The 23,639-nt window shown below is 51.9% G+C and overlaps 2 protein-coding genes across 6 annotated transcripts; both read right to left on the bottom strand.

Annotated features, from left to right (window-relative positions):
* Positions 1-3,839: 3,839 nt before the first annotated feature.
* LOC119696602 (translation initiation factor IF-2-like) lies at positions 3,840-8,759 on the bottom strand. Of its 5 annotated transcripts, XM_038126386.1 has the most exons (5): positions 8,544-8,759; positions 7,254-7,653; positions 6,884-6,997; positions 4,499-4,596; positions 3,840-3,896 (listed from the first exon to the last, which is right to left on the bottom strand). In XM_038126386.1, the coding sequence occupies exons 1-4, from the start codon at positions 8,646-8,648 to the stop codon at positions 4,583-4,585; spliced, it is 633 nt and encodes a 210-aa protein (XP_037982314.1). In that variant the 5' UTR covers positions 8,649-8,759; the 3' UTR covers positions 3,840-3,896; positions 4,499-4,582. The 5 variants fall into 5 exon arrangements, with proteins under 5 accessions (XP_037982314.1, XP_037982316.1, XP_037982313.1 ...); XM_038126388.1 differs by lacking the exon at positions 6,884-6,997; XM_038126385.1 differs by lacking the exons at positions 3,840-3,896; positions 4,499-4,596; positions 6,884-6,997 and adding exons at positions 4,608-6,010; positions 8,350-8,417.
* Positions 8,760-9,014: 255 nt separating this feature from the next.
* PGLYRP2 (peptidoglycan recognition protein 2) lies at positions 9,015-12,837 on the bottom strand. Its single transcript, XM_038126362.1, has 5 exons — positions 12,617-12,837; positions 11,423-12,292; positions 10,406-10,616; positions 9,373-9,694; positions 9,015-9,294 (listed from the first exon to the last, which is right to left on the bottom strand). The coding sequence occupies exons 1-5, from the start codon at positions 12,666-12,668 to the stop codon at positions 9,292-9,294; spliced, it is 1,458 nt and encodes a 485-aa protein (XP_037982290.1). The 5' UTR covers positions 12,669-12,837; the 3' UTR covers positions 9,015-9,291.
* Between the last annotated feature and the right edge of the window lie 10,802 nt (positions 12,838-23,639).

The raw sequence follows: 23,639 nt of genomic DNA, 5'->3' as shown, positions 1-23,639 counted from the left end.
AGGAAAAAGATGCCACCTTTATCTGCTCTGGTCTGTCCCCACAGTGCAGACTTCAGTGTCTGTGCCAAGGCCTGTGCAGCCACTTTGGGGTGGAGCAGGGGCTGAGGTGGATGGGTGTGGAGCAGAGATCCTCCCACCTTCACAGAACTTGCTCTGCCCATCCCAAACACACACTTCAGTCGTTTTGACCCATTTAACCATTTCTCCAGTCTCCTGCACCATTCAGTATCAGCCACTGTCAGAAAATCTTGCTGTTTTCAATGGCTGCAGCTTTAAATGAGAAAGTTCAACATGGCAAAAGTTTGGAGTGCTGAAGACAGCAGGTATTTCCAGCCTGTGTGTTCCATACTTTGTCTGAAAGGCTGTTAGTATCTGCATGTTTAGACAGTTTTTTAGACACTAAGTTGCATTTATCATCTGAAGACGTAAAAATCTTCATCTCCACAGCACACCCATAGAGCCACATTCAATCCACTCAGCTAATCCCAGACCAATTCCTGCCCTCTGCCTGAAGCCCCCAGTCCCAGCCTAGTTTAGGCTGCTCTAATTCAGCACTGCCAGTCCCACCCTGATAGACTGAAGTGCCTGCAGTCCATTTCACAAAGCTCAAAACTAACAGGAAGTTCTCAGCTTTAATTTTCAGCTGGCTTAGCCCTCAAGCAGGTCACCAGAGTCAGCTAAATTCCCAGAAATGTCCCAAGGAAGGACAAATTGCCCAGCCAAGGCTGTGCCAGTGGTGCTGAAGTGTTGACTTCCACTGTCTCAAGAGCAGCCGTGGGACTGCAGCCTAAGATCCCTGAGGAGCCACATTTTCTCAGGAGCAGGAGCAGCAGCCTGATGGATGTTGAAAACTTCAGCAATTCAGATGGACAGTTTTTCCTGTGCCTCCATGACAGCCTTCAAAAAGGAGCAAACCCACTGATTTCAGGACATGAAAGATCCCTGCCAGAGGAACTCAACACAAGCTCCCAGATGTGTCCCCAGTAATTCCCTCACTGTTGTCAAGAGAGCTTTAGGACAGCACCCAGAGCCCCTGTGCTCATGGCAGGTGACCACAGTTCAGTTGGCAGTGAGACTGTGTGTGGTGGGTCCCAGGTTCCCATTCTGGCAGCCCGGTGCTGTGGTGGCTCACGGTGGGTCACAGTGGCCACAGACTTGGCTGCTTGCCCACAGGTAAGCTGCCTGTCCCAGGATTCACTACAAAATCTCTTTTTCCCACCCTGTCAGAGAGAGCAAAGTCCCAGCACCTGCTACAAGGTTCAAGTCTCCATGCCCAGGATTTGTGCCAGGGACAAGAGGACTCTCAGCTTCCCCCAGGCAGCACCTCCTGCTCTGTTAAACATCACAGCCGATGTCATTCTGGGGCTGGAGCAGCAGCAAGTTCAGACTGAGGAAAAAGTTCTTATTGGAATCCTTGGACTTCACACCAGTGCTCCCAGTAAAACCCAGAAGGTCATGGTTTGGTTACCAGATGAAGAATCATTAGCACCTGGTGGGTTTGATGCCTTAGGATTTTAGCTTTTATATTTGTCATGTATTTGTGTGTCCCATGTCCTGGCTAGATGGTAACAGGGGGCGCGACAGATCCCTCTCTTCTGAGCTCTGCAGAATCCCAGCTACCAGTGGAGGCGCAGCGTGCGCGGAAACAAAAGAGCAGCATGGGTCCTGGGGTGGAACTGGGGTAACTTTATTTGATGGTAAAACTCCCCCTCCCCAGGGTCCCAGGACCCCGAACTTAGGGCAGACAATAGCTTATAAAGGGGGGGACAGGTCTCAGGGGAGGATACAATCTTTAAGTAATCAGGAAAACTGGGGGTGGAATACAAGGCAGGAATACAATGTCTAAACCAATGAAGAATTTCAAGGGAGGAGAACAGCTTCAGTGAACTAATGGGGCTTGGAAAAATACAAAAGAACTTCCCTTGGCAGGGAGGTTTCTAGGGGGAAGGCAAGTTCGGGAAGAGACTGACATTTAATGAAAGGAGGAGTAAAGAAGGTTCTGTGGAAAGGGTAGGGACAAGAGGGGCTAACACCTGGAAAGGGGAGGGGGTCTAAAACTTAACAGGGAGTAGCTAGGTAACAAACAGAAAAAACAACCTTTAACTAAACTAAGTAACAATGAGGGTGCAAGTCTAGTTTTAGAAACATAAGATACAAAATGGGAAACCTGTGCCACTCTAAAGGCAGTGAAAGGACAGCATAAGGGAATTACAGAATCATAAATCAAACAGTAAACATACTAATAAAACTACAAAAACCACACTATAACATCTGTGAACCTGCAATTCTTTAGTGTATAACTCTGAGTTCCATACAGACTGTTAGCTGCTGCTTTCCCATTTTGGTCAGACACAACAATTCCTCTCTAGGCCTGGGAATCAAGGACACCTCACTGCCTCAGGCCCTGAGAGATGTTAACAAAAGTGAGCTGGGGGCAGCAAACTTGGGGTAAATGACTTCATTACCTGAAGCTGTAATTGGAAGATTAACCCCCAATATGCAAATGGACCAAAGTTATAAAAGTGTGAAAACCTGTGGCCCACTGTCCATTTTTGGCTATAGCCCAAATGGACAGGCTTGGGGGGCCTTGGGGGGGACAAGCTTGGGGGGCTTCATCTGCCTGAAATGTACCTGAAGGCCCTTCAATAAATCCAACTGCTTTTTATTCCTTTAATTTTGTCTGGTCTCTGTTTTTAGGTAGCCCTGGAAAAGGCATCAGGTTAATACAATGCTAATTTTTAAAAACCCATTTGTCTATGGAACTTATACCTATTCTGTAGGAAAAATAACTGGAAAGCAACCAGCCCAGTTGTGGCAACTTTTACCAGTTCGGGTATAACTTTGTGGTTGTCAACCACCAGAGACCACCAAAGAAACCCCCAGGACAGAAGAATGCATGCATAAAGGGAAGAGAAAATATCTTAATGATTTTGGGGAAAATTATTATCCTATGTATACTTACTCCAGGAAAATCAATGAATATGTATATAAAATAGAGTATAGAAACAGAAGCAGTTTATATAATCAGTGTGTACTTGGTGGAGTTACACCCCACACATCCAGCCAAATAAAGAATGCCTGCTTTCTGCGAGAAAACACATGAGATAGTTCCTCAAACATAAAACTAAAATGCACAGGAAAGAAAATGCTCACAAAATGTCACTAAATTGTTTTCAAGCCACCAAAGTCCATTAAATGGAATCAGACAATTTAATTTAAACAGCAGAATGTGACAGGCTCCTTATCTTTGCTTTGCAAAGAACAACAAGTACAATATGTCCACTGTCCTGGTTTGAAAAGACAGGTGTCTGCTAAGGAAGACAGGAGCCTCCCCTGAAATGGAAAATGTAAACCCCCTCCCTCTGAATTATTATAATTTTGAAATTAAGAGGCTCTCAGGTAAAGATATGGGAATAGGAATAACAGTCCTTTACTAGGAAAATTAAAAATACAAAAGCAATAATACAAGGAAAATTAAAAATACAAATGCAATAGTCCAAACAAACAAAAAAACCCCTCTGACAGAGTCAGAACATGACCTGACACCCTGTGGGTCAGGGTGGTGGTAGCAGTCCTATTAAATGGTGGCTGCAGTCCTCCTGGAGTGACAGGTGTCGTTCTGTTAGAGCAGTGATCCTGTAGAAGGGTGGAGTTTTCCTCTGAAGGTTCAGTGGTGGCATAGATGGGCCTGGACTTCCCCTGGGAATCCAGTGGAGAAGAAAGCTGCTCCTCTGGGAATCCAGTGGGAAAAGGCTGATCTGGTGTTCCAAAACCCAAATTATATCCAGGTAGGAATGCTTGGCTAGTCCCTCTGTGCGGAGCATCTCACAATGGGATGATGTAATTTTTATCAGCCATGCAGTGACATTCAATGGCCCATTAACAGAAGGTATTTCCTAGAGGGAGGATTGGTTGTGGAAGAGATAAAGAAAACTGCCCAATTAACAGAAGATAACTGCCTCTCCTCTAACAGATGGGAATAGAATACACACCCCCGGCTACATCTTTCAACCTAAGACATCCACTTAAGACAATTGCTTCTGGAATAACACATTCCTCAACTTCCCTTGAAGCTGGGAATTTGTGCTAAATACAGACAGGTTAGGGAGTCCTGACAAGCAGGCCCTGATGTTAGAAAATGTCTTGATGTGTGGACAGGAGCTGCACCACTCACTGTAAAGTGAAATGAGTGTTGAAGGAGCATGGTAGGTCCCAGGGAACTCTGATCCCTGCAGAACCTCATCTGACATGGATGGGCCAACCCAGCTGCACTGGGATCACAGATCAGCGCACTTCCAGGTCAAACATCATCTCATCATCTTCCTATTGAATGCTTATCACTGCTTGCTGTGAATGACAGAGGAATTGGGTGGGGAATAACAGCGAATTGACATTTATTGACTTTCTGAATTATCAAAAGGAAATATAATCAATTGTCACATTAACGTTTGTTGCTAATTCTACACAATTAAGTAATTTCATTAAATGTACCACTTACCATGCCTGCAAAGACATTTCCTTCAGAGGAAAAGGAGAGTGATTCAAACCGTGCCATAGATGAGACCTCATTTAAGCAAGGCTTCTACAGTTTCCTTTCTGTAAACCATAAAAAATTTACTATTGACTTTTTTTTCAAATCTTTCATGGCAATTCACTTGTGAGCTGTGAGTCCCACTTTAAAAAGTTTCTAAATAGATTGTTGTATCTGCAATGACTTTGTGCCTGTAATCAGAAAGTATTTTTAATTGTTCTTTTAACCATTACTGCCCTCAAAGTGGGTTTGCCTGAGAGGAATAGAAGCTCAAACATGCAGATGTGAGCAGGCTGCTGCCCCTGGAGAAATCAGAGCAAACACAGAGCTCAAATCTGGGATTTGAGGAGTCCCAGCTGATTGGAAGCTGGCAAATGTCCCAGTTTTCAAGGGCAAGGAGGATCCCAGACACTACAGGCCTATCAGTCTCACTCTGATACTCAATAAAATCATGGAAAAGTTTGTTCTGGGAAGTATTGAAAAACACCTGGAGGACAATGCAGGCATCAGTCAGAGTTAGCACGGCTTCATGAGGGGAAAAGTCCTGCTTATGAAATCTAATTTCCTTCTATGACAGGGGAATCCACTTGGTTGATCCAGGAAAGCCACTAGATGGAATCTTTCTGGATTTCAGCAAAGCTTTTGATACTGTGTCTCCCAGAATGCTTCCAGACAAAGTGTCCTGCACACTGCTGGATAAACACATTGTGGAATGGGTGAGCAACTGGCTCATGGGTCAGGCACTGAGGGTGGCAGTGAGTGGGGTGACACCATGCTGGCAGTGGTCACCAGAGGGTTCTGCAGGGCTCCATTGGCAGCTCTGGCTCTCCAACTTCTTTGTTAAAGACGTGAAGACAGGACTTGAAGGGATAATCAGTAAATCTGCTGATGACACCAAACTGGGAGGAACTGTCACTTGCCTGGAGGGCAGAGAGGTCTCTCCCAAACAGAGATGGGCAATCTCCAATGGTGTGGAGTTTAACAAGGGAGGGGTCAGATTCTGCCCTGGGGATGGGCAACCCTGGCTTAGCGTATGGACAGGGGAAGGAGGGGATGCAGGGCAGCTGCAGGGAGGGACCTGGGGGTCCTGGCCAAGGGCAAATTGAACATGAGTCAGCAGTGCCCGGGCAGTGCCACCATGTCCTGGGGGCAGCAGGCCCAGCATCCTGGCCTCTGGGCCGGAGAGGGGATTGTCACGCTCTGCTCTGCACTGGGGTGGCCTCACCTTGAGCAACACCACAATATAAAAAAGACATAAAGCCATTACAGAGTGTCCACAGGAGGTCACAAAGATGGGGAAGGGTCTCAAGGAGCTCTGTGAGAAACTGCTGAGGACACTTGGTTTGTTCAGCTGGAGAAGAGGAGACTCAGGTCGGACCTCACTGAACTCTTCAACATCTTCCTGAGGGGCAGTGCAGAGGCCAGCATCAATCTCTTCACTCTCATGAGCAGGGACAGGACTCAAGGAAATGGCTGGAGCTGAGTCAGAGGAGGATAGGTTGGATATCAGGAGAAATTTTTCACCTAGAGGGGGGTTGAGCACTGGAACAAGGTCCTCAGGGAAGTGGTACCAGCCCCAAGTCTTCCTTGGGACAGGAAGAATTTGGACAGTGCTCTCAGGCCCACAGTGGCATTGCTGTGGTGTTCTGTGCAGGGCAGGAGTTGGACTCAATGATCCTGATGAGTCCCTTTCGACTCAGCATGTTCTGTGCTGCTCTGAAATTACTTCAGCATCTAGCATTTAGCTTTCACTCCAGAATAAAGCTATTCCAGCCTGGTGAACACAGACATTCCACCCGTCCTAAGTACAGCACCTACAATATTCCTTGATTTCTTTGGATTAAAGAAAGAAAGAAACTGCATTTAAGTGTCACTGTAACAATTCCATGCCCTTCCTCACTATCTGCCTGTAAGGGGGGCCATTTACAGAGCAGCTTGGCAGGGGCCATGGCTTGCCCCAGCCATGGGAGGGGACAGAACACGCTGTGGGTGCCCCCCATGCCCCTGTCACTCATGGGGGATGTGGCAGTAATGGGGGACAGGTGGCCTGGTCATGCCACCAGGAGTGCCAGGATGGGGCACAGGTGGCCATGGAAATGCCAACATGGGTGTTGTGACACCAGGGCACGCATGGCCATGGAGATGCCACTGTGGGTATGGTAACACCAAGGCATGTGTGCCTTGGAGGTGCCACTGCAGGTCCCGGGATGCTCCTGGAGATGCCACCAGGGGACAGGTGGCCATGGGGTGGCAATGCCAGTGCGTGTGTCAGTGTGACAGTGACAGGCCATGTGTGGGGCCAGGCTGGGGTGGCTCTGTGCCTGCCCTGTGGGTGGCCTCACTGGTACTGACCTTGTTTGGCTGGGTCCCAGTGCTGGTGCCGAGGGGCCTGGCACGGTGCCACTGTCAGTGCCAGCCCTGTCTTGGGCAACATTGGGACAGGGACACGTGGGGCGGGAAGAGACCCTAGGGATAGGGGAGACTGGGCATCCCGGGGGGTTGTGCCAGGCAAACACCTCCCACCCCACCCCCCAAAATTCATCACCCCCACCCATCATCATCATCACCCCAAAAGTCATCACCCCCCCAAACCATGACACCCAAACTGTCCCTATCACCCCCCACCCATCATAATCACCCCAAAAGTCATCACCCCCCACCCATTGCCTCAAAATTCCCCCCACCCGCCACCACCACTCTCCCATCCCCGTACCCCCCTCACCTGCCCCATCCTGCGCCCCCAGCGCTGCTCTGGCTCCGCTGTCACCGTGTCGCCTCCTCCTGTCCTCGGAATGCTGGTACTGCTGCAGGGGTGGCCTTGTCCCCTCGTCTCCCCCTCGGGTCCCCTGTACCCTTGGGCGCCTTGGAGGGGCCTTTTGGAACAGGGACCCGCACGCGCTGGCCTTGGACACCCCTGTCGCCAGCCTTATCGCCGTCGGTGCCGGGGTGGCTGTAGGAGCGTTTCCAGCCCCGCAGCCGCTCCCAGCGGCGGCTCCCCGGGGACCTCCAGCCCCTTTCGGTTTCGCCGCCGGTCGCACGCCGGGGGCAGTCGCGGCGCACCCCTTGTAGTTCTTCAGTAGGACGGGGGGCTCGGGGGTGGCCGGGCGGGCTTCCACCTCCATCTGTTGAGAAGAGACTAGAATTTGGGGGTGTCCACGGGGTAGATGTGGGGGCGCTGGGATGGGGGGGAGTCACTTTGGGGGGCCCAGGGGATACATTTGGGAGTGGTGGGATGGGGGAAGTAATTTTGTGAGCTGGAATTGTGGGTGGCGTGATGGGGGGAATAATTTTGAGGGGTTCATTGGCTGATTTGGGGTTAGTGGGATGGGGGAGGCATTTTGGGAGTCCCTGGGCAGGCGTGGGTGGGGTTGGGATGGGGAGAGTCACTCAAGGGAGTCCAGGGGCTGGACTTGGGCGTTGTAGGGTGGGCATCCCCAACCTGGCATCCCCACCTTGAGGGGTCCCCAGTTTTTGGGGTCCCACCTCCCTGGGATACCCCTGCCCATCTTGGGAACCCAAATTTTTGGGTTCTTCTGCCCACCCAGGGGGTCCCCACCCAGTGGATGCCCACGCCAGCCCCTCGCAGCCCCCACCCCTGGCGGGGACAGGGTACCAGGGGGACAGGGTGATGGGTGCCCTGCCATCCCCGTGCCTGCCCCGTGCCCTGCCATCCCCGGGCGCAGGTGGGACCGGAGACGTTTCCGTCCCGCCCCGGCAGCGCTTCCCTTGCGTCGCCCCCGCACCCTGGGGACCCCCTGATGCCTCCTTTGTCGCCCGCACCGCTAGACCCGCTCTCTGTGACATTCCCGAGGTGGCACCTGCGCTTTTGATCACCACCATCCGCCAATTGGTCACCAGCGCCCCAAAGCGGGGATTGGCCCACATCCTACAAGGGAGTGACAGCATTTCTGGGGTCCCCCCACGCCACTTCCAGCCCCCCGCATCACCCCGAGGATGCCGCGCGACCCCGTATGCCCCACGCTGTCCCTGCCGCAGCATCCCCCGAGGGTACCGTGGGGACTTTGGGGACTGTCCCCATGTCCCCCCCGCCCCGTCCTCGCGGTACGTCCGCTGCTGCTTCCGCGCTCGGTCCCAGTTCCTGTCGTGGCTTCCCCATGTGACCGGGCAGGAATTATAGTCACCCCGTCACCTCCTCCTCCTTCTCCGCGGCTGCCTCGGGAGGTGATGCGGCTGCTCCCCCTGGGGATGCGCCGGTGAAACCCGGGGCACACCGTGGGTCACCTCTCGAAGAGACTGCAGGGTTACGGTGGCTCCTAGAGTCCCCCCGAAATGACAGCTGGGGGGGGGGCGGGATGATGCAGGTGCCAGTTTGGGGACTGGGTGCTCGTTTGGGGGGGGGGGGGAGGGGGGGAATTTGGGGTCTCCAGGGTGGCTCCCGAAGTCCCCTCCCGTCACCCCAAAGTCACCCCCAGCCCGTGCCTCAGTTTCCCCCTTGCTCTGCAGGGATCACCTGGAGCTGATGTCCTGGAATTGAATTTATTTTGGGGGTTTTGAGGTTGGGGCTACTGGGATGGGCTGGTGGTCATGTGGGCTGGGGGCTGTCCAGGCTGGGGGGCTGCAGACCAGAGTGCAGCTGGGATTCATGGGTCTGGCATTCATCTGGACCAATGTCCAGCTGGGATCCATCAGACCAACATCGGCTGGACCAGTGTCCATCCAGACTGGGCTGGTGTCCATCTGGACCACTGGCCACCTTCTCCTGCCTCCATCCAGCCCAGGCTCCCAGCTGGGGCTGCTCCTCACTGCAGAGTGGACAAGACCCATGGTCAGTCACAAGATGACCCCAAACCCCTTCCCACCAACCCCACCACGCCACCCACCCTGAGTCCCTGTGCTGCCGGTGTCCCCTGGAAGCCAGGCCAGCTCTGGATTTCCTGGAAGAGGGCGTTGCCGGGGCAGTCGGTGTGGCCGAGCTGCCGGTGGCCGCGCAGGATGAAGTCTGGCCGGATGTGGCCGAGGCGGACGGCACAGGGCAGGAGCTCGTCCCGCACCAGGGCCAGCGTGTCGGGGTCCGGCAGGGTGGTCGTGAAGTCCCCAACGATGCTAATGCCGAAGCCTTGGGTGTTGTAGCCCTTGGTGTGGGCACCCACCCAGTGCCAGCCTCGGCCCTCATACAGGTACCCATCTGAGCCCACCACAAAGCTGTGAGGACATGATGGCAGTGAGGGGACAGTGGTGGGGACTGCAGGGGGACAGGGATGGAGATAGTGAAGTGATGGGGACAATGCAGGGACAATAGTGGGGGCTATGGGGGCTTATGGGGACAGAAGGGGAAACAGGAATGGGAACTGTGGGTCAACAGGGATGGGGATTGTGAGGGGCCAGTGATGGGGACTGGGAGGGGACAGTGGTGGGGTCCATGAAAGGACAGTGGTGGGGACTGCAGGGGAACAATCATGGGGACTGCAAGGGGACAGTGGTGAGGACCATGGAGGGGCAGATGGGGACCATGAAGGGACTGTGGTAGGGACTGTGGGGGGACAATGGTGGGGGCCATGGGGGGACAGTGATGGGGACTGTGAGAGGACAGTGGTGGGGTCTGTGAGGGGACAAAGACATGTACTGCAAAGGGACAGTGTTGGGGACCAGAGGGGATGACAATGACCATGGGAGTAGACAGGGACCATGGGGAGACAATGACCGGCCCCATGGAGGGTGACAGAAACCACTGGAGGTGACAGTGCCGACAGGGGTACAATGACAGGGCCCATGGGAGGTGACAGGGCCTGTGGTGGGTGCCAGATCCCCAGAGGGTGGTAGGGTCTGTGGTGGGTGACAGGGACTGAAGGAGATGATGGGGACCACAGGGGGTGCCCATGGCAGGTGCCATCACCCCAGGGAGGTGACAGTGACCTGTAGCCGATGTCATCCCAGCCGCGGGTGTCCTGGTGGAAGCGCTGCATGTCCCTCATGGCGCGGGCGCAGGCGCCAAAGGTCCGGCAGGGCTGCGACGGCTCCAGGGTGTGGTGCAGGAACACCGAGCCCAGCGGGGGCTGCAGTGGGGCCGGGGTGCCCCGGTAGGGACGGGCACCCCACAGGCAGCGTGGCATGATGGCTGGGCACTCTGTGGGGACAACAGGGTGGTGTTCCCTGAGATCTTGGGGGCATGGCAGAGGCCATGGGAGGACGTGGGGCTTGATGGGGACACAGTAGACTCTACATGAGGAAAAGGGGCTTGATGGGCCCTTGGGGACATGGTGGTGTCCACATGGGGACATGGGACTCTTTGGGCACATGGTATAGTCCACCAGGAGACAAGGGGCTTGATGGGGACACAGTAGAGTCCACATGGGGACAAGGGACTCTATGGGCCCCTGGGGACATGGCAGAGGCCATATGGGTACAAGGAGCTCCCTGGGGACATGTTAGGGTCCATCCGGGGATGAGGGACTTGACAGGTCCTTGGGAACATGGCAGAGGCCATGTGGGGACATGAGGCTTGAAGGGGACACAGTAGAGTCTACCAGGGAACGAGGGGCTCCTTGGAGACATGGTGGTGTCCACGTGGGGACAAAGGGCTGGATATGTCCCCTGAGCCACTGGGGACATGGCAGAGGCTGTGTGGGGACAAGGGGCTTGATAGGTACTTGGGATCACGGCAGAGGCTGTGTGGAGACACGGGGGGTAATAATCTTTGTCTGGGAGATGACAATGCCCATTTAGGGGGTAACAATCCCTGTCTGGGAGATGACAACTACTGTTTAGGGGGTGACAACTCCATTTGGGGGGGACAACGCCCATTTGAGCAGTGACAATCTGTATTTGGGAGGTCATAATGCCCATTTGTGGGGTGGCAATCGCTGTTTAGGGGGTGACAACCCCAGTCTGGGAGGTGACAACCCCATTTACGAGATGCCAGCCCACCCGTACCCACGTAGTGCTTGCTGAACTCCCGCGCCGCCCTATGAGCCACGGCTGCCACCTCCTGTGTCCCCACGTCTCTCAGAAGCTCCGAGGTGGGCGACAGCGTCCTCAGCAGCCCCAAAACCGCCGCCACTTCCTTCTCCAGCCGTCCCTGTCCCGCCAGTGCCCCAAAATCTCGGCGCCGGTAACTGCTGGGGGGTCTCCCCGCTTCCGAGCCATTCCCAGTCCCGTAGTAGTCCCGGAGCAATTCGGCCACCGGGAGGGGTCCCCGGGCCAGCCGCGCCCCCAGGATCGCCCCATCCATGGCTCCGATGGCCACAGGGTCGGGGACAGGGGACGGGGGACCCCTCAAGGTATAATTTTGGGGGTTCTCCACGTCGTCCCAGCAGCCGCCGCGTCCCAACGCAGTGGCGTTGTTGTCGTCCCCCTGCGCCAGCAGGAAGGATGTCCCCAAAGCCTCGGTGATGGTGACAGCCAAGAGGGGGTCGGCGGGCGGGTCGAGGATGGGGAGGGGTTGCCCAAACCCGCCGGATCTCAGCCCCGCCTCAATGCCGGCCAGGAGCGGACCGAGTGCCACCGTGGAACCGTCGGGGGCCAACACCGCCCCCAGCTCCGGTGTCGCCGGGTCGTGGTGGAGGAGCTCGGTCAGGAGCTGCCACTGGCCCGGGGTGAGAGCCGGGGGGCGTTCGGGGGTCCCGAGGGGCTCGCCTAGCACCGCCCGGCACCCCGGGGTGCTGCAGACTCCCAGCCCCCTCCCCAAGGCCACAGCGGTGCCGGGGGAACCGCCCCGGGCCGGGGACTCGAGGGCGTCCAGGATGTCGAGCACCGAGTCCATGTGGCGAGGGGGGACAGTTGGGGACACAGCTGGCGACACGCCTGGGGGGACAAGGGGTGGGGGGTGAGGGGGGTTAAGGGGTAGGGAGGGGGTTGGAGGAGGGGGAGGCACCCAAAAATGTGCCACAAGAGAGGGGGAGGGCACCCAAAACAGGAGAAAAGGACCCAAAATAGGGGGGAAAGGGACCAAAACCAAGGGGAAAGGATCCAAAACAGGGGGAAAGGAGCCAAAACAGGGAGAAAGGATCCAGACCAGGGAAAGGACCCAAAATAAGGGGGAACAGACCCAAAAGAGAGGGGAACGACCCAAAATCAGAGGAAAAAAGGTGTCCTGGGGTGTTGTGGGATGTCGTGGCGTGTTCTTACCTGTGCCAGGGTGGGCGCAGGTGCTCAGCGCCAGGAGCAGCCACGGGAACATCCTGTAGGACACGGCAACACCTTGAGGGACACGGGAACACCCTGTGGAACAGGGGGACACCCTGCAGGACACGGGGACACCCTGTGGAACAGGGGGACACCCTGCAGGACACGGGGACACCCTGCGGGAAACGGCCCCGGGGCCTTGGGGACTTTGACCCCACAGGGACACATGGGGGAGGGACAGGGAGACACGGAAAGGGACAGGGACACATGGGGAGGAGGGAACACAGGGAAAAGCACAGAGACACATGGAAAGGGACAGGGACACACTGGGGGGAGTGGACACAATACCACCAGCACACACATCAGGGAGAATGTCGCCACACCTGTGCAGACACTGCCACCATGACGTGTCAGTGCATGAAGCCATCAGGATGTGTCAGGGGATGCTGTCACCAGGCCATGTCACCCCTCAGGTGACACTGACCTTGTCCTGCCTCCAACCTGTTCCCAGGGGCAGTTGGGGTCCCCTGAGTGCAGCGGCTCTGGAACACGCTGGTGGCTGTCACGTGCTTCTGGGCCACTTGTCACCAGCTGAACAAGTTCCCTGTCCCACCCTAGTGGGTGGTGACATTCAGCTGGGACACTGTGGTGGTGACAGTGGGGACATGGTGGCAGGAACTGCATCAGGCAGTGCATTGCCATGGCCGAGATGAAGGTGCTGGTGGCACTGTGGTGGCACTGACACTGTCCCAGTTCATGACCCCACCCATGTCCATGTCCCTCCATGTCCCCATCCATGTCCGTGTCCTCTCATGTCCCCATCTATGAAGGGGATGTCCACATCCACGTCCATGTCCCCCATGTCCCCATCCATAGCCATGTCATCATCCATGGCCATGTCCCCCCATGTCATTGTTCCCCACCCATGCCTTTGTTAAACATCTTTATTTTTACCCCGTTCCAGGGGTTTCAAAGGGATGAACAAAAAAAAAAAAAAAATCAAGGTTAAATCAAAAGGATTTATGTGTCTGTGCCAGCTGAACATCCATGTGATTACATGGGTGGAAAAACCTTTTTAGGAGGGGTTTCTATCCCAGTGTCTCCAAAATTGTGAATTTTGCCCCAGTATGTCCCTATTTGGCTGTGGAAGATGCCTGTGGGCCAGAGAGAATTAAAATATGGATTTATGTTCGAGAAGACCTCCAAGGCCATCCAGTGTTGCTTGATGCCACCAGAAGATGCAAAAGGTGAGATTTTTCTGGGGATGGAAGTTGACAAATCTGCTCTCCACAATGGATTTCTGATGTTGGTCTGTGGATGTGTCCAGGTGCCCACAGGGAGCCAGGAGGATGTGGAGCCCCCTAGCCAGGGGGGATCAACAGGATCACCAGGACCATGGATCACCAGCTCATCCTGAAGTTCTTCCCACTCCCTCCACACTTGTAGGGTCTTTCCCCTGTGTGGATTCTCCAGTGGTAGATCAGAGTTGAGCTCTGGTTGAAGCTCTTCCCACTTTCCGAGCACTTGTGGGGCATTTCCCTGCCATGAAGCTGCTCATGGACACCCAGCACTGAGCTCTGGCCTATCTCCAGCTGCATTTCTGGCCCAGGGTGGGTCTTTCCTCCTCACAGATCCCAAGGCTGGGTTTGCAGCCCTGGGATCATAAAGGACCTCTGAGGTTTTTCCTCCCTTTTGGATTCCTGCGACATGGAGCTGCTCAAAATGGCCTCTGCCACAAGGTTCTGCCTTGGGGATTTGTCCTCCCTGGTCTCCATCCTCAGCTCCATCCTCTGTCTGGGGGAGGAAGGACAAGGAGAAGATGGGATTTGCCTCTGTGCCAAAGAGAAAGGGGAGGGAGATCCCCCCCATCCATCCCTGGCGGGACGGTGTCAGCAGCAGGGTTGTCCTGCAGCTGGGGACCATCCTGGGCTGGGAGATGGAGCAGGAGAGAGGAGGAAAGGGGCAGTGACTTCCTCCTCACCTGCCTGGGTATCCTGGAACATCTTCTTCTTCCTCATGGTCGTCTCTCCCTCTATCCGGCCAAGGCTTGGGAATGGGAAATCCTGATTTGTGGGGGAAAAACAAGGGGTGAGTGTGTTGGGTTTGATGGCCCCACTGCGCAAGTCCAGTTGGACAAGTGACCACCCCTTTCAGCCTCGGGGGCCTGGACTTGGCTCATGTCCAGCCTCCCCCATCCCTTTCATCTACCGGGCATCCCCTGGCTCCGAGATCGCTCCTCTGCACTCTCCCCACTCTGGGGCTCCCTCGTTCCACCCTGGCTCCCTCCAGGGAATTCCTAACACTGATATCTCCCCGGTCCCCAAAGGTACCTATGCGATCGCTACCTGGGATCACTCTAGATCCCCCCAAAGTGGCATTTGCGGCTCAGCTTTGGGGTCTGCAAGATCCAAACATCCTCTGCCCCACAAAAAAAAAGAGAAATGAAAAGAAAATCAAGGCCTCTACAAGAGGTGGAGCCCCCCAGCCAGGTGTCTTCTCATATGGATCACCAGGACCACGGATCACCGGGGCTCTGCCCAACAGCGTTCACTGGAGATCATCCAACATGGATCCTCCCATGGGGAATGGAGTTGGAGCAGCGCATGAAGCTCTTTTCTCACTCAGGGCACTCACAGAGATTCCCTTAGTGGCACCTCTGTTGGTGTTGGATCAAGGCTGAGCTGTGCCTGAAGCTCTTGCCACACTCGAGACACTAGTATAGCCTCTCCACAGTGTGAATCCACTGATGTAGGAGGAGATAGGAGCTGCTCTGAAACCTCTTCCCACACTCAGGACACTCATAGGGCCTGTGACATCACAAGGAGCGGGGCTGGGATGTGCTCTGGTGCCTGTGACATCACAAGTAGAGGGACTGGGATGTGCGCTGGTGCCTGTGTCATCACAGAGAGTGGGACTGGGATGTGCTCTGGTGCCAGTGACACCACGAGGAGAGGGACTGGGATGTGCTCTGGCGCCTGTGTCGTCACAAGGAGCGGGGCTGGGATGTGCTCTGATGCCTGTGAATGTGGTAATCACATATCCTCTGAACAAAGAGAGACATAGCTCTCCCAGGATTTTCCTGGGAAGCTGTGAGAAAGCTGTGAGAAGCTGTGAGAAAGCTTAGAGAAAATAATTAAAACAATTATTCTCTCTCTTTCTGCACATGCTGTTTATAGATATGATTTTCCAGAGTGTGCTATTCTTAGTTCACCAGCAGTGTGAGAGCGTGAGAGGTTTTTACTTTGAGACCAATCAGGTCTCAGCCTAGCAAGTTGGGTTATGAAAGACACGCTATTTTCTAATAAACGCCTTCTGATCACCCTCTGGAGACTGGAGTCTTTGTTCCCATCCCTGACTCAATGGCAACATGTGAAATCCCAAGGGCAGTGTCACGACATGTGAAATCCCAAGGGCAGTGTCACAGTGGGGCAGCTCTCAGTATCCCCAGCAGGTCACGCTGTCTAGTGCAGCCCGTGCCAGCAGTCACTGTGCACACAGGACAGCCTGGGCTGGACGGGGGTTGGGGCAGAAACGCTGCCCCCAAGTCTCCCCCTGCCTCTGGGGCCCAGCCCCTGGTGGGAGCGCCTTGGGCAGGGCACATAGGGCTGCTGCTGGCCCAGGGGGACAGGCCTTGCCCCCTGCCAGCTGCCTGGGCCCCTCTGATGCCTGTCCCACATCCCTGTGCCTCCTGTCCCCACTACTCCCTGCCACCCTCACTCCTTCCATCAAAGCCCCACTCAACCTCTTCACAGAGACCTCTGGAAAGAAAGAATGAAGGAAAGGAAGTGTAGTCGGTTGACCCTGGCTGGATGCCAGGCACCCAACAAAGCTACTCTCTCACTCCCCTCCAGAGATGCACAGGAGAGAGAAAACAGAATGAAGGCTTCATGGGTTGAGATAAGGACTGGGACAGATCACTCAGCAGATACCATCATGGGCAAAACACGTTTGAAATTAGAGACATTAATTGAATTTATTGCTATCAAAATCAGAGCAGAATAGTGAGAAGTAAAATAAAGCTTTAAAAACACCTTCTGCCCATCCCTCCCTCCTTCCCAGCTCTACCTCCTCCCCCAGTGGGTGCAGGGAGACAGGGAATGGGGGTTCTGGTCAGTTCATCATAGGTTGTTTCTCCTGCTGCTCATGGGGTCCTTCATGGAGACACTTCTCTAAGAACTTCTCCAAGGTGAGTTCATCTCAGGGACAGCAGTTCTTCACAAACTGCTGCAGCATGGCTCCCTTTTCCATGGGCTCACAAGTCCTGCTAGGACCCTGCTCCAGTGTGCGCTCATCTCTCCATGGGTTTGCAAGTCCCTGCCAGGTCCCTGCTCCAGTACAGGTTTCTCATGGGGTCACAGGCTCTGCTCAGGCATCTCCCTGCTCCAGCACGGGCTCCTCCAGGCGTTGCAGGTGCATCTCTGCTCTCCGTGCCCTCCATGGGCTGCAGGGGCCCAGCTGCCTCGCCAGGGACTGCACCAGGGAATCTCAGGGCAATCAACTCCAGCACCTGCAGCAGCTCCTGCCCCTCCTCCTGCCCTGCCATGCCCTGGGGGTGTGCAGAGTTGTTCCTCTCAAGCGCTCTCACCCTCCTCTTCCCTGCTCACAGTTACAACTGCACGCTCACCAGTTTTCTTTTTCTGAAATCTCTTACCCCAAAGGTGTTACCACCATTTCTAACAGGCCCAGCCTTGGCCAGTGGTCAGTCCATCCTGGAGCCAGCTGGAATTGACTCTGCAGGACATGGAGGAGCAGCTGCTTCCAGCAGCCTCTCACAGAAGGTGCTCCTAGACTCCCCCCTTACCAAAGCCTGGCCATGCAAATCTAGTATAAGTATGGTAAGGTTTTTATAACCATTATTAATTATTATTTCTATTATCACTATTGTTGCTATTAATGTTACAGTTGTTATTATTATTACTATTTTTATTCTTTTTTTTACCTCATACTAATAGGGGCTATAGTAGAACTTGAAACCAAAGTTTTTAATTGCAAGTAGAAGTTACAATTTTGGCAGCTGCTTGCCCTACCTTGTTCTGTGTCATTACTGAGTGTGAAGCTGCCAGGGCTCCCTATTTCCCTGGTTTGGGAAAATCGATGGCATTGCTCACATGTCAGAAAGAGAGGGCTCGTTCCAATCAAATGGAACAATCCTTGGATGTATGGAAATTTGGAAGCAGAATCCAGTTTTGACCACGGGGACCTGAATGGGAATGATGGTTCTTTTCCATCTACAACCTGTTGTGTGGGGCTCTATACGGCTGCTTTCTAGTTCTGGTTTATCCCTATGATGCGACAGGAGCCGTCAGTGAAAAGAGTGTAGCGTGTTTCCTCTGGGGGCAGTTGGATATATGGTAGAGCTTCTTCAGCCCATTTCACTTGTTTCTGTTCTTCATCTGTTGACACCAAAATTTTCACCTTTGGGCCAATTTGTAATTACTTTCAAAATCCCAGGGCGATTCAGTTTACTAATACAGGCACACTGTGTGATAAGAGCAATCCACTTGCTCCATGTAGCACTGGTGGCATGGTGGGTGGAGGGAACCTTGCTTTTGAACATCCACCCCAGCACTGGTAGTTGGGGTGTTAGGAGGAGTTGTGCTTCTGTACCAATATTGGAAAAAAGGTGACCCCCCTCAATGAGGGGAGAGAAAAATGATGCGGCATCTGACTCCATCTTCAGAAGGCTGATGAAGTACTTTATTCTATAAATCTAAAACTGAATCTGCCATGCACTCACAAGCTCATCTCTCACTCTTCCATGACTCTCACTGACTGCCCCGAGATTGCCAGCCGACAATCTCGACACAGACACACTCTTGGCCTTGATTGGCCAAGGGAAGAAAACATCCTCACTTTGGGTAAACAATCTCCACATTCCATTCTACTTTGGCACAACACAGGCCCAGCAAGTGATAAGAACTGTGTTTCTCTTTCTCTGTTTTTCAGAGAACATGAGTCCCAGCTATGTTCCTGGGAAAAGCTGTGCCTTGCTTTTCTCCATGAGGAGAAATGTGGCAACATACCAATCACTTCTGAAGTGGCTTTGACTCTTTCATAGGCACCTAAGATTTCTTTCTCTGTTGGGGTGTAGTTAGTTTCAGACTCTCTGGAGCTTCGACTCTAAAATCCTAGCGGTCTACTCTGAGTCCCTCCAGGCACCTTCTGCCAAAGGCTCCAGGAAAAGCCATGGTTTTCAGCTGCAGAGTAGAGCACCTTCTTCACATTTTGTCTTGTCTTGATTGGGCCAAGGGCTACTACATGAGCGATCTCTTGTTAAATCTGGGCAAAGGCTTATTGCTGCTTAGGGCACTAATGGAAATGGTTCTTCTTGCGGGTGACCTGGTAAAGAGGGTTCACAATCTGACTGTACTCAGGACTATGTGTTCTCCAAAAGCCTATGGCACCTAGGAAAACTTGTACTTCCTTCTTGCTGGATGGTGGAGACATTGCTGTGATCTTGTTGATGATATCTGTAGGAATCTGACGCCATCTGTCTCGCTACTTTACTCTTAGGAAGTGAATCTCTCAAGCTGGTCTCTTAACTTTGCTATTTTTGATGGCAAAACCAGGTTCTAGGAGGATTTGGATGATTTTCTCTCTTTTCTCAAACACTTCTGCGGCTGTGTTCTCCCACACAATGAACATCTCCAGAACGTCTACAGTATATTGATATACTGTAGATGTTCTGGAGCTTCACCCTTTTCTAGTGCAGTCTGGATCAGTCCATGGCAGATAGTAGGACTGTGCTTCCACTCCTGGGGCAGTTGGTTCCAGGTGTACTGCACTCCCTTCTATGTGAAGGTAAACTGAGGCCTGCATTCTGCTGCCAGAGGAATGGAGAAAAATGCATTGGCAATGTCAATAGTGGCGTACCACTTCGCTGCCTTGGAATCAAGCTCGCACTGAAGCTCTAATATGTCTGGCACAGCAGAGCTCAGTGGTGGAGTCACTTTATTTAATGCATGGTAGTCCACAGTCAATCTCCATTCTCCTTCAGATTTATGCACAGGCCAAATGGGGCTGTTGAAGGGTGAGTGGGTTTTGCTGACCACCCCTTGGTGCTCCAGCTCTCGGATCATCTTATGGATGGGAATCACAGCATCTCAAGTTGTTCTATACTGTCGGCAATGCACTGTGGAAGTGGCAATTGGTACCTGTTGCTCTTCTCCCTTCAGAAGTCCTACTGTAGATGGATTCTCGGACAGTCCAGGCAAGGTGTTCAATTGCTTGATGCCCTCTGTCACTACAGCTGCTATCTCAAATTTGAATCTTGGATCAAGCCCACTTGAGTCTTCTTGGGTCTTTGAAATACTTACTTTGGAGGTAATCTGTGCCCAAAATGCATGGGGCCTCTGGGCCAGTCACAATAGGTTGTTTCTTCCACTCATTTCCAGTCAGGCTCACATCAGCTTCTACTAAAGTAAAATCTTGTGATCTCCTTGTCATGCCAGCGATGGAGACAGATTCTGGTCCTACATGTCTTGATGGGATGAATGTGTATTGTGCACTAGTGTCAACTAAAGTGTTATATTCTTGTGGTTCAGATGTGCTAGGCTAACGAATCTACACAGTCTAAAAAACATGGTTTTCCCTAGCCTCTACCTGGCTAGAGGCAGGGCCCCTCTAAGCCTGGTTATCCTTCTTTCCTTGGGCATATGTCTTGGAGGCTCCTTCAAGGGGATCAGACACAGCATCATCATCATCATATATGGCAGTTCAGCTACAGGCAACTGGAACTGCTTTCTTTTTGGTGGAACTTCCTCTCTGAGTCTTGCCTTCTTTCAATTCAGGCATCTGTTGTGCCAGAGCAGCAAGCACATTTTCTATCTCATCTTTTCATATTTTCTTTGCAAACACACAGGAAAAACCACAGCTCAGCTTGTGGGGTGTACCTTCTCTCCCCGTCTGGGGAACGTCTGCATTGGATACCAGAACTTCTGATCTGTACTGCTGAGATTTGGAGAAGGTCTTCTTTAATCTCTTCTCTGAGTTTCTTATTATTCTCCTCTATCTTGTCTTCTAATTTCTGTAAACGTGCAGACCTCTGCAATTCTGGCATGTGTTAGGCTATGTACAGCATCTGCATATGCTCAGACCTTCTTCAATATATCAAGCACGGTCTCATCCCTGTCATCCTGCTTCATTATTGCTAAAGCACAAGCATATTTTTGTGGCCCAAGTTGTACAAGTTTTCACCACATTACAGATGTACATGGTCCAGATTTACAGTGTTTACGTCGTCTGAGAAGATAATCTCTGCCACTGCCGTTTCTCTCAGTCGTTGGATCCCTTGTTCTGTGGTCTTCCACTGGCTTTGCTGCATATAGAGATCATCTGTACACAGATATCTTTGTGCTACACTATCCGAGACCCGTGCCCAGAGGCTGTGAGGGTTAGCCCCCCTCATCATTCCTTGGTCAATGACAGGATCATGTGACAGGGATCCCAAATGCCTCACTTCAGTGCTATTGTAGCCTCGCCTGCAGCATCCCAAAGACGGACTAATTATAGATTCATCAGTGTAATCCTTCCTTAGGCCACAAAGGTTCTTCAGGGAAAAGGACTCAATAATGTCTTCTGATCTTGCATCTATTGCTTTGACTCCTGATTTTATGTCAGGAAGTGTTGTGAGTCTTTCTCCTGCATCATCATCCACTGGTCGATCAGTCTTGTCTGTGCACTTTCTGCTTCTCATGTTAGTAGCAACAGCCATTGGTTGAGGCTTACTGTCAGGTTTAGCTATTGCCTCCGTAACTGGGTTGTTGGCTGCAGCTTGAGTGACTGGGATAGCTGTTGATTTGTCTTCCTGCCCCCTTTCCTGTGTCTACTGCTCTAGAGTATCTGGCAATGCGATAAGCATATCCCAGGGCCCAGCTTACTGTAATGATCTTTTTCTCTTTAGGGTCATCATGGTACTTCTCTTTTACGTATTTCTCCACTTCAGTTGGGTTCTGAATTTGTTCATGTGGAAAGTCTCAGACTATAGGGTCAGAAACTTCCTTCAGGATTTGGCCTGTATCCTCTTATTTTTCACACTACTCAGGATTTTCTACACCTGGGTCTACTCTTGGGTCAGGGGTCTCATCAGCCCCTCTAGAAATCTAGCCCTCATTCTAGAGAAGCTGCAGACTGTATAGAGGAAGCTCACCAGATTAAATATCAGAAAGATGGTCTCTTTAACATTCAGGGGAAACTGAACATTCTGTAGTAGTGATGTAACAGATTCAGAAGAGAAGAAGGAAAGCAAAGGCTGAAAAGCCTCATCCTCCGCTCCTCCTCTAACAAACTGGGTGTATAACCATAACCACGAACCATACATCTCTGGAACAGACCTTAGCACTTTTACAAACTTCCTACAAGTCATTCCTACTAAGCTTAGCCTGATAGTTATTTTAGTCAGTGCCTCCCTACTGTGAAAACTATGTATTAGAGACAATACTGGACCTATTTCTGGATAAGGAAATAAACTTAGGGACCACAGAGGTATTAAGACCTCAAAAAATACTAGGGACTAGAAACTCATGCAAGTCTCTACTCTAAGAGACATTATGAATTAAAAAAAACGTGGCTATTACTAAAACTGAGTAATGGCAACTAAAATACAATCAGAACAGGATTTTTCTCATTCTCTTGTGCAACTCATTGGGTGCCAATTATTTGTCTTGGTTTAGGGCAAATTTGGGAGAAAGCCTCCAAAAGGGGCCACTCCAGAAAGCGATCCCACATGGCCCCTTCTCCCCAATCGGTTCAGGACGAATTTCTTCAGAGACAAGTGGAAAAGAAACCTGTTTATTTAACAGGTAAAGCACTCCCCAGCACACAAAATGAACAATACTAGATGACAACATTCATTTGATGTGGTCTTTCTGGGCACGCAGGACTTGGGAAGAGACATGAAATCTTGACTCCATGTTTCAGAAGGCTGGTTTATTATATTATGATATCTATTATATTAAAATTATACTAAAAGAACAGAGAGAAAGATGCATCAGAAGGCGAGACAGGAATAGAATGGAGTGAATAACAAAGGCTTGTGACTCCCAGAGAGTCTGACCCAGCTGCATCCTTGATTTGATTGGTTATTAAGTAGAAACATCCAACAAGGACCAATCAAGAAAGCACCTGTTGCATTCCACACTAGCAGATAATCATTGTTCACATTTTGAAGCTGAGGCCTCTCAGCTTCTCAGGAGAAGAAAATCCTGACAAAAGGATTTTCATAAAATATCATGGCTACAATTCACTGTTCTGAAGAGATGACAAATTCAGGAAGTCCCTCTGGTGGGTGGTTCGCTCTGTTATCAGTCCCTCTGGTGCTGGAAAAGGCTGCAGAGTGGGCCTCAGCAGGCTGCAAAGTGTTCTCAGTGTTTCCCTGGGTCCTGCTCTGGAGCAAGTTTGAATGGTTCTAAGAAAAAGGGAAAGAAAAACAGTCCAGGGAAAACTCAGACTGCCTCAGTTAGCTAAACTAACTAACTAACTAAAAAGCAAGAGGAGCGTGTTGTTCTGCTCCATCTGTGCCTAGACATCAACAGTCCAGCTGAATGTGGAGAAGTGAGGCTGATAACAAAAGCTCTGTGCTTCTTCTCCTCGCTTTCGCTCCCAGCCAGTCTTGAAGGCACAGAATAGAATATCTAGTGTAAACAAAACACATGACTGGGGATACAAGCATCGTAAAGTCACCCTAGGACACCCTCCAACAGGACTGTACTTTGTTTATGAAAATTTGTCCTGAAGAGCTGGTTTTGACCTTGGTTTCTAAGGAGAACCAAGATAGGATAGGGGCTTTGAAATGTGTTTTGTTTTTCTGTGTAGGGAAATAATGAAGCTAAGCTACAATAACAGACTACAGAGCTACAAATGTAGCTGTTTGTTATTGTAAATGAGTAAAGAATGCTGAGACCATATAAAAGAAAAAAGGCAGAAATTCTGCATAATTTTCCTTTTTTAGAGACTATGTTGTCTAGTTTGCTCCATATTTAACCACACCATCATGTAATACAGATGTCAACTATACACTTTTTATTCA

Source organism: Motacilla alba, unplaced genomic scaffold (assembly GCF_015832195.1).
Source record: "Motacilla alba alba isolate MOTALB_02 unplaced genomic scaffold, Motacilla_alba_V1.0_pri HiC_scaffold_34, whole genome shotgun sequence".
NCBI lineage: Eukaryota > Metazoa > Chordata > Aves > Passeriformes > Motacillidae > Motacilla > Motacilla alba.
This window is presented reverse-complemented; position numbering and strand designations above follow the sequence as displayed.

Bases quoted from the DNA above. Each gene is read 5' to 3' on its own strand.
- LOC119696602 (XM_038126383.1), bottom strand. From the start codon at position 8,648: ATGGGGAAGCCACGACAGGAACTGGGACCGAGCGCGGAAGCAGCAGCG. The intron at 7,654-8,543 runs GTACCCTCGGGG...TCTTCTCAACAG, and splicing joins CAGTCCCCAAAGTCCCCACG to ATGGAGGTGGAAGCCCGCCC. The intron at 6,011-7,253 runs GTGAGGGGGGTA...CCTCTGACTCAG, and splicing joins GGGGGCGCAGGATGGGGCAG to CTCCAGCCATTTCCTTGAGT.
- PGLYRP2 (XM_038126362.1), bottom strand. From the start codon at position 12,668: ATGTTCCCGTGGCTGCTCCTGGCGCTGAGCACCTGCGCCCACCCTGGC. The intron at 10,617-11,422 runs GTACGGGTGGGC...TTGTCCCCACAG, and splicing joins GTTCAGCAAGCACTACGTGG to AGTGCCCAGCCATCATGCCA. The intron at 9,695-10,405 runs GTCACTGTCACC...ATGTCCTCACAG, and splicing joins TGGGATGACATCGGCTACAG to CTTTGTGGTGGGCTCAGATG.